Source organism: Octopus bimaculoides, chromosome 2, assembly GCF_001194135.2.
Source record: "Octopus bimaculoides isolate UCB-OBI-ISO-001 chromosome 2, ASM119413v2, whole genome shotgun sequence".
Taxonomy (NCBI): domain Eukaryota; kingdom Metazoa; phylum Mollusca; class Cephalopoda; order Octopoda; family Octopodidae; genus Octopus; species Octopus bimaculoides.
Genome location: NC_068982.1, coordinates 75,375,700 through 75,386,680, shown reverse-complemented (window position 1 = coordinate 75,386,680; position 10,981 = coordinate 75,375,700). Strand labels below are relative to the sequence as shown.

Sequence of the window (10,981 nt, the reverse complement as noted above, 5' to 3'; positions counted from 1 at the left end):
ATAGGGTTAAACTTTAAGAAAAGAAGTTTTTCTACAATGCTGACCTATTGCTTTCTTTTCACAAAGTATAATAAAATAGCCTTATATGTTTAGAAGTAGTGGAATGGGATGTTATGATATTCATGCTATTTCTAACAATACTACTTAGTTCAAGAGGAAAATGAAATGACAAAACTGAGAATGAAAATTAAATTATAAGTCTTCATTTACAAAGATCTTATATTTCTCCTCTAAGGCACTGAATTACACCGCTAAAAGATGAGGCCAAATTTGTATATGAAGCAAATAAAATCAACTGAACTGATCTTGGTATATTATTGTTACTTATATTATCCATGCTGTTGGAATTAATAGAATGGAAATCAGCTACAGGATGATTACATTAAAAGATGTAAAGTTGAATACTGCAAACACGCACCTGGGAATCACTGAACTGCTAAAATAGTCATTCTTTTGACTCAGCACAATGGGGAAGGGAAATTTGGTAAAGTGTGATGTTCATGTGGTAAGTGAAATAAATATGCAGAAGCTAAGAATTAAAACCAGATTGCAATCTTTTATCAGCAGCTAATTTCTTGCCTTACAATGCTACCCATGGTATCTAGTACATTGATTACAAATTTTGGCATAAGGCCAGCAAGTTCGAGGGAGGGCATGAGTCAGTTACATCGATACCAGTGTTCAACTGGTACCTATTTTATCAACCCTCAAATGGGATGAAAGGCAAAGTCAACCTCAGTGGAATTTGAACTCAGAACATAATGATGGATGAAATGCCGTTAAGCATTTTTATCTGGCATGCTAGCATTTCTGCAAGCTCACTGCCTTAGATGGTGCCTAGTGTATTAAACATTAATAACTACAACAAGGATTTGTCATTTCAGCTGACCAATTATTGGTAGGAATTATTCGTATATAAGATTAATCCTAATATCAGTGGTACTTATTTTATTGATGCCAAACACATGAACAATCAAATTCACCCAAACAAGGTTTAAAGTCAAAAATGCTGTAAAGAAACCAAATCAAAATATTGCTATTGCATTTAGTTTTGTCTCATGTAAACGTGTAGCCTTTTTGCTTTTACCTGGCTAAAATTTTTTTTAAAAAGGATGAGATGATGGATATAATTTAATAAAAGGCCTTTCATTACCATAAACAAAAACGAGGAAGTAATGTTTGCATTTTTAGCTCATTTTTTTTAATATATATATTTTTTTATGTATTAAATCATGATACAGAACAATTAAAGATTTTTTCAGATTTTACAGAATTTAATTAAAAGAAAAGAAAAAGAAGTAAAAACAACACTATGGAAAAATTGTTCAAGAAAATAGAGTGGCCTTTAAAACAGGCCTAGCCCATATGATAGGGTTAAAAGGAATTTTTAAAAAAATGAAAAAAAAAAGAAAAATGAACAGATAATTGAATATTGCTACAAGGTATTACTGATCTTTTTTTGTTTAAAGTTAAATAACTGTTTTTGCCCAAAGACATTACATCTTCACCAAGACATTACATCTTCACCAGAACAACCTTTGTTCAAGGAACTTCAAGTAATCAGCAATTGAATAATGCATCCATTGATGATCCATTTACAGGCCTTTTCATAGAGTAGTAGCAGTAATAGCAATTGGTTGACAATTGCTGGCACAATAACAACAAAACAAATACAATTAAACAAAACAAAAAGAGAAATTTAACCCTTTAGCATTTAAACCAGTCAGATCCAGCCTCTCACACTTACCCTACAGCATCATTCTAAAAATAAATGATCACATCATCAAAATCTTCAAGCTATGAGATAACGCACAATTAATTCAAAACAATGTGAACAAATAGGCATTACATGTGACAAAGTAATCTGAATGCTAAAGGGTTGAGTAACAAAACAATGAAATCAAGGTAGCCAACAGTATTTTGTTTGTTTTGTTTTTTTTAATTGATGAGGCACAAATTCTCAGGTTTACCAGGAATGAGAGTAGAAAAAAAAGTAAGGATACAAAATTGTGGTATTTATGCTTTTCTTGTGGCATATTTTCATAATGTAAGTGAAGTAAATAGCTTCAGAAAATGACCCTATCAAAAATAAATATACACTTCTTAATATTTTTTACAAAGGAAATCATTTCAAATAAATTAATTTCATCATTATCATTGTCATTTAACGTCCATGTTCCATGTTGGCATGGGCAGAAGAGTTTGACAGGATCCAATGTGCTCCAGTGTCTGCTTTAGTATGGTTTCTATGGTTGAATGACCTTCCTAACACCAACCACTTTATATTATGTGTACTGGGTGCTTTTTTTCTGAGCCACCAGCACTAATGAAGTCAGCATACAGCTTGCAAGACAACGAACCTTGAAAGAGGCAACTTTATACTAGGGTATGAGAGATTAAAGTATGAGAAAAGGGACCAGAGTAGAATAGGTTTCTTGCTGTGGAGGAGCTACATAGCTGCTCCCATTTTTGAAGAGAGAATGGTAGGGGGGGGGGTAAGGAGTGTAGCATGGAAGAGCAAAAAAAAAATAGCAATTATTTCAAAATTTGTTTTGAATTCTAGAAATGAAAAGGAAGATTACAACTTTTTTTGTGGCCCACTCCAAAGGCTTGAGAGTGGATTTAGTAGATAGAAACTGAAAAGAAGCCTGTTGAGTGCATGTGCATGCATGCATGTGTGTGTGTGTGTGTGTGTGTGTGCACAGAGTATGAGTTTGTTCATGTATCCTTGTCTTGGCATTGTATGCAAATTGTAAACAAACATCACCATCATACAAAGACAGTGGCATCATTTGTTTGCAATCTTCCCAGGAAATCATGCTGTGAGCACTGTGCTGTTTGTGTTTGAAGGATTAAAAGAAGAAATATTGTCTTGCTGTAGAAAATCTGCCTCAACAAATTTCATCTGGCACATACAAGCATGATAAAGTGGATGTTAAAACAATGATGATGATGACAACAATGATAGCAATGAGTGAAAGTTGATGCTTTCCACTTTACCATTACCAAGTCATTTCATAGTCATCTGGGAATTATTCAAAGTTAAGATACCATTATTGTTCCTGAAAACTGTTTTTATACTTCTATGGACTGCTCGAAGTTCACTAACTTCCTACACCTGTATCCTTGGATCTCACCTTTACACACACACACACACACACACACAGATATATCAATGTATAATGAACTTATTATATAGTGCTCAGGTGCACTACAACTATGTTACATTATGTATAAAAACAAATAGAAGTATTATTTAATACTTTCTAGTTGAGTACATGTCTATTATACTTTTACAAGGAGAAGGGGTGGCAAAGACTTTAAAGTTTCAGCTTGATCAACTTCACTAATGATGTAGGTGAACAGGCTGAAACCTTGAAGTCACTGACAACATTTTCCTTGCAAATGTTATGATTCAGCGACTGCTGTGTGTTGGTGCATTCTGCCTGAGAAAGCACCAACACACCTATCACTGAATCATATTTATATAGTTATTCTAAACAATAATTTTATGTAATGATATATAAATGAAACTTAAAACTGGTGTCCAGTACAGAAATAAATGTTGTGATTTGCTATTAAAGCCTGCTGTTTCCATCTTCATGTTACATAATTCTCTTATATTTAAACACATAGGTCAAAAACTTAGAATTGGAACATAGGTCAAAAACTTAGAATTTTCATATCAAATGTCCAGTTATTAGGTAAAGTATATCTCTACATTGTATATATATGAATCAAATTGAACTTTTAGGTACAACTATTTTGATTTTTAAAAAAATGTTCCAAACTTTTGGCCACAACTGCACACATACACACATTCATACATTCCTATGTATTAAGAAAAAAGCAGAATTTGAATAAAAACTATTTAGTGTTTTCGTCCCTTTCAGGGATTCATCATAAATGATTTCTTATACAAAATGCATACCTTTTATAAATATATATGAGTTAGTTGAAAAAAACCACTCCCAAAACATCCTCTTTCCAAAACCCAAGAAAAAAATTCAACTTCAGTTTTTTGTTTTAAGTAATTCACATTATACACACACACACACACACACACACAATTATATATATCACATATATATATATATATATATATATATATATATATATATATATATATATAATATATACATATATACACATACACACACACACACTTACAAAGATTGAGATTCTAAATGGATACTAAATTTAATTTCTATTATTATTTCTATTTTCTGAAGGGAAAATATTTTTGTCTTGCCAAATGGGTTTAGTTACCATTCACAAGAAATGTTGGTATCTTTTTGTTTTTATTTGTTTGTGTTGCAAAAACAAAACAATGAGGGAAAAAAAATTTAAAAAAAAAAACACACACACACACAAGCAAAACAAACATAACAACTTCACAACTTCCAATAGATGATGAAATAAAAAGACAAAATCTATGTCCTTTGTGCTCTACAATAATATAGTAACATCATAGAAAGTAGAATGATGATCCACCAATGGAGAAGACTTCAGCAGTCTTCAAACAGTAACTTCAGGCAAGATACACTGGGGTTGGAATCTTTTTATTATTGTCTGTTGCCAAAATTAAAATTAGGAACTCAATATTTTCAATCAAAGATCACAAAAATACCCAGAGCTCCCATGGCAAACTTTAATTTCTCTAAAGCTGAGTACAGATTAGAAACAAAAAAAATATTTGCTTTTCAAACTCATCATCATTATCAATGCCTGGACATTCTGCTTATACTGTTTCCATGGTGTATAAATGATCAAGATCACAATATTCTCCACTGAATGCAATGCCAGTTCATTACAGGGTGATCTGATTGTGTTTTTTTACAGCTGAATAGACTGGAGCAACAAGAAATGAAGTATTATGCTCAAGAACACAATGGATTGCTCTGTCCAGAAACTGAAGCCACAATCTTGCATTCATGAGTGCAACACCCTAACCACAATGCCATGTGCCTTCGTAAATATTGAGGGACATAGGATGTAAATTTTGTTTTGTTCTTTTTTAGAAAGGCCCGGTGATTTTTCTCTAAGAAAATTTCATTTAAACTAAATACATTGAAATGAAAAATAAGAGAGATATAGAGGAAGAGAGAGAGAGAGAGAGAGAGAGTGATCGATATGTATAGATGTAATAACTGCAATAATGATGATAATAATAATAATAATAATGATGATAGATTGATTAAAGATGTGTAGCAATAATAATGATAATAAAGAAAATGAGTGAATGTAAAGGCATGGATGGAAGTGGGGGGAAGAGAAAATATGGATTATAAACATCGTTGAATGAAAACATCCAACCCTTTCGGAGGTAAGAGTAGGAGAGAACTCAATAAAAACCAATATGTTACAAAGGAAAGAAAAACATTTTTAATCACAAAGACACCAATTGCAGTTTGTAACCAATGTGTGTATGTGTGTGTGTGTGTGTGAGACCAAGAATTAAAATTCCTGTAAAAAAGTAAAGCCATGAAAATTATATCATAACAACAACAAAAGGAACTAATGAAATTTTTCTCCCAATTTTTTTATTTTTTTATATCAATTAATTAATTAATGAACCCTTTCTTCAAAATTAAGAATTAACTTCTTTTCTTTTTTTTAGGAAACGAGAAAATTAAAATAAAATAAAATAACTTCATTTTCCTTTTTTTACAGATACATATGAGTCTTCTTTACTGTTTGAATTCGACAAGGAATTCTCCACGGTGATAAAAATTTCAATTCAAAAATTGATTAAAACAGGTGTTTTTAGACATACTTTAATTGACATTTGATCTTAAATTGTAAATTTTAATTTTACCCCCAACAACACTATTATTTTCCAGGTAATGAAAACACCTCAGAATTATCAATTTCAAATTTCAAACTGAAAATTAGAAGTAAAAAAAATAAAAAAACATTGGATTTGAATCAAAATTTGAACAAAAATTTGGTTATTTTGAAACAGAGAAAGATTTCAAAATGGGTAACAAAATGAAAAGAGAGAGAGAGAAAGAGAGAAAACAAAAGAAAAAAAAATTGGGGTGATTCTCCTCTATCTGTGGCCCTTTTCTAAAGAATTCATTTTATCATCATCAAGGGTCATACTCTTCTGCATCTTGTCAATACTGTCTTCTATATTGTTGAAACCAACCTGTTAATAGAGAAGAAGAAGTACCATTAGAAATGATAGTAGTAGAGAGAAAGAATAGAAAGGAAGTAGAAATTGAATGCAAAATAATAATAATTCTTTGTAATTTTGGCACAAGTCCAGCAATTTAGAAGGGAGGGGGGTAAGTTGATTACATCACCCCTTGTACTTGACTGGTACTTTATCAACCCTGTACCAGGAGTTTTTAACCTAGACAATAGTGCTTCGTTGAAGAGGCATGCATATATAACACACACACGCACACACATACAAATTAACAATGTACAAAAGGGGGGAAACAAAAATACTATGTAAATATATCATCAAAGAATCAAGGTGAGGTTGGTCAAAGTAACACAATGAGAAAAAGAATAATATTCATTACCTTTAAATTATCTTCTTTCATGTTAGAATTTGGTCCTAGAATTGAAATGAAATAATAAAATAGTGTGACAGAAGCAGCTCAATAAAATTTAGTACAACGGAAGTATTGAACACATATAGAGGGTGCAGCAAAAAAAAAAAAGTGAAACTCATACTCACCATTCTTGATAAACATGGATCTGGGAGGTTTATTTACACAGTATATAAATACACACACACACACACACACACACACACACACACACAATAGTGTTAAGCATTAAGAATGAGTGTTCAACATTGTGTTTAGTGGATAAATATATTCCTTATTAATGGATCTGGTGTTATCATAGGTTTCATATGGAAATATCACAATTATCAAGTATTCCACTTAAAATGTTGGTAATCCATCTCCATTTTGGAGGCGCTTGATAATAGTGATATTTAGGCATGAAACCAATGGTAGCATTGTAAATCCACTGATAAATATCTAGCTATCTCTCTCTCTCTCTCTCTATATATATATATATATATATATATATATATATTTATATATATATTGAGAAGGTACATAGACACTATGTAAAGATACATATGCATGAACATATATTAAATATAGATAAGTCAGAAGATCAGTCAAATCTGCAGTCTAGATTTAATGACCAGTTTTAATACCTTGGCTAAACATGTTAGTGCTCTCAAGAATGGCACAAATATTAAAACAACTCTTTGCAGTAACTTTGATGTCTTGATTTAGATAACATATACAAGCATTACATACACATAGAAGTATAAATTATATGTAGATTTAATATAGTAGCACAGCCTTTATGTACCCTGCTATGTATATGTTAAGCTATTATAGTATACAACTTCTACATACCATACTATGTATATATAGAGAGCTAATACAATGCACAGGCTATCTAACAGTTATTAACCCTCTCCTTACTGATAAAAGCTTTGGTGACATAACACATTAATCATGTGCAAATCAGTTCTCACATCCTCTTTCTATTAGCCAATAAAAATACAATATGTGTACTATTTCATGTGAATTATGAATAATTTTAAGAAAAACAAGCTAACTTGGTTTCTGGGTCCCAAGAGTACATGCACAGAACCCAGTATACTGGGTTCACATACAGTAAGGCTTCAACCAATAGCATTGGTGCCCCAGTATTTTGAAAGTAGACTCTCATTTTCAAAACTTTATTTTTGAAGACATTTTTTTTTTTGTGTGTATGTAGTTTTCATAGTTTCCATGGTTCAAATACAGTACAAGTAACAACCTAGATTTTCTGCAAAAGTAGTGTGGTAATATGCTGGTAATTTGATTTTCTTTTCTCCTTATATAAAAAGCCTTACACTCAACAGAAAATTTTTTTAATGGAATTTATGTCAACTTATATCGAGCTGAAATTAGAAAGACTGATCAGTTAAACATTAGAAAGAAACAAATGAACAAAACTAAAATAAAACAAAAGTCTTAACAATAACATTTAAAAAAGAAAAGAAAAGAACATTAATAAAAGGCATTCACCATCTCATGCTGCATGCATCAAGCAGTGTATAGACTCTATTGCAAACCCATGCAAAGTGAATGCAACACAATACTGATAACACATATACACACAAACTTACATAAAATATATAATAGATATATAGCAAAGTTGCAGTGAAGTATACATATTACTTTTTCACAAGCACAACATCACTTCATTTATATATATATATAAAGGTGAACTATGTATGTATGGATGGATGGATGTGTGTGTGTGTGTGTGTGTGTGTACATCAATAAAATTTCAACACAATCCAATTTTCACATTTTATTTTTATATTTTTTCAAGTGCTTTTATGTTTTAAAACAATCTTCAGGTAAATGTATATCTAATGGCATCAACAACTTAGGTGCTTCACAACTGACAACAATTCTCAGTTGTAAAGCACATAAGTTGTTGATGCCATCAGTTAAACACTTCCCTGAAAATTGTTTTAAAACATGAAAGTACTTGTAAAAATATAAAATAAAATGTGAAAATTCTACAAACCCTGAACTATGCACACACGCATGCATGCATACATACATACATACATAGTTAGGTAGATGATATAAATTGGCAGTATAGCAATATAAGTAATAACAGGCAGAAAACACATATGCACACACACACAAACATATTTTAATTGGCTGTATGGTTCTTCCAGGAAATAACTGCTTCAGTTTTAATACATGGTTTCAGACCCAGTCACTCACTAGACATGTACAAGTCCAAAAGATACATATGTGAGTGGATGTGTGTGTGCATGTATATATATATCAAATATTCTCAAGTTTTACTGGTCCCACTCCCGAACTATATGGCCGATATATTGACGACTGTATCGGTGCCACCTCACTCTCCCGCAAACATCTAGACTCCTTCCTCTTTTGTCAAATGTTTCCATCTTGCCCTCCACTTCTCCTGCACTATCTCTGACACCTCCGTCTCCTTTCTTGACATTTCGGTCAGCGTTCATCACTCCACTCTTACCACCTCCATCCACTACAAACACACAGACTCACACTCTTATCTCAACTTCTCCTCCTCCCACCCTAAACACACCAAGCGTTCCATCCCCTATTCCCAATTCCTCCGTCTACGCAGGCTCTGTAGTGACAGCCATGACTTTGAGACTCAGTCTCAACTCATGGCTTGCCACTTCATCCTACGTGGATATCCCCTCACCACTATCCACACCGCCCTTGCCAGAGCACGTCCCGTGGACCGTGCATCTGTTCTCTCCCCCTGAACCCGTCCTGTCATCTCCCGCCTCCCTTTTTCCCTCATCTACCACCCTACCTCTCCAATGCACCATTCTCCGAGCTTTCCGGCACCTCAAGTCCAACCCCTCCACCTCACACATCTTCCCTAACTGACCCCTCCCCTCCTTCAAACAAGCCTACAACCTACGAGACCTCTTGGTCCACAGCTTCTTCCCCAACCCAACCTCCCAACCTGGCTTGTTCCCCTGCTCCCGTCCACGCTGCTGTACTTGCCCTTACCTCTCCGACACCACCCTCCTCACCGGCACCCATCATCGACCCTATCGCATCACCGACTCCTTCACCTGCACTTCTACCAATATCATCTGTTGCATCTCCTGCTCTCTCTGCCATTCTCTGTACATCAGACAAACGAGACACTGCTTGGTTGACCGGTTCACGGAACACCTCCGAGACATCCGCCTTGACAATGACACCCCGGTGTCATGCCATTTCTGCTCTACTGGTCACTCTTTGCAACACCTGTCCGTGTTCAGATTATCCTTGCACAGGGGCCATCCAGACTCCCGTTTGCACTCTCTTCACTCCTTTGCGCCACATGGGCTCAACTCTCCTCCCCTTGCCTCTCTTCCTCTCCCTCCTACTCCCACCCACCTCTCCTCTCTTGCTCCGACTCCTACTTCTCTTCTCTTCACTCCTACTCTCGTTCTCTCTTCCTCTTTCTCTCTTACCCACCTTCCCCTTCCCTCTTCATCATCAATCCTCCCTCATAAGCCCACCCCGCCTTCCCATTCCACCCCATCCCCTACACCCTCTCCCACATACCCCCACCCCACCTCTCAACACCATCACACCACACCACGCTACACCATACCACACAACGCATCACATCACAACACATCACCACGCACACACCACCACTGACCAATTCCTATCCCCACACCTTCACACCTACATGCACACACGCATACGTTAAGATCACCAGCATTCTCTCACACACACGCACCTTCGTTTTGAGATCACTACTACTTTGTTATCTCCCCTTCTTAACTCTCCTGTGTGACCCTTCTATACGGCATTCGCCATGAAAGATCGCTGACCACTACACACATTTTTTTCTCTCCTTGTTTCTTTCCATGTTCCTTTCTGTAGAAGAGCATATGCTTGAAATGTTAAAAAAGACTTTCTCAATTCCCGAGCGTTATATTAATACATCTATTTGTTTTCAACACCACCTGTTGATTTTTTGTGAATTCTCCCTATATATATAGGGAGAATATATATATATATATATATACACACACACCTACATATATATAAACATGTAGATGTGTCATATATGTCCACACAATGCACCAACATTGTGTGTTCCAGTTAACAGTAGTTAAAGTGAATGTACTACATGTAAAATCTATGCACATGTAAAATCTATGAAGACATACAGGCATACATTTACATAATGTATATGAACACATGCATTGTGCACACATATACTTGATTAGCTTCTAACAGTTTCCTTCTACCAAATACACTCTCAAGATTTTGGTTGATCCAGGGCTATAGTGGAAGACACTTGCCCAATGTGAAACACTGATACTGAACCTGAAACCATGTAACTGGGAAGCAAGATTCTCAACTATAAAGCCATGCCTGTGTCTATCAAGGTTAGAAATTCTCTCTCTCTCTCTCTCACTCACTCA

The 10,981-nt window shown here is 34.5% G+C and overlaps 1 protein-coding gene across 2 annotated transcripts in view; it reads right to left on the bottom strand.

The window, feature by feature from the left end:
* Nucleotides 1-1,173: 1,173 nt before the first annotated feature.
* The window catches only part of LOC106875359 (uncharacterized), a 105,960-nt gene continuing 96,152 nt past the window's right edge, over nucleotides 1,174-10,981 (bottom strand). For both annotated transcript variants that reach the window (XM_014923451.2, XM_014923452.2), the window contains 2 exons: nucleotides 6,534-6,568; nucleotides 1,174-6,151 (listed from right to left, as the gene is read on the bottom strand). In XM_014923451.2, the coding sequence (XP_014778937.1) occupies nucleotides 6,053-6,151; nucleotides 6,534-6,568 (134 nt within the window). In that variant the 3' untranslated portion in view covers nucleotides 1,174-6,052. The remainder of the gene's footprint in view (nucleotides 6,152-6,533; nucleotides 6,569-10,981) is intronic.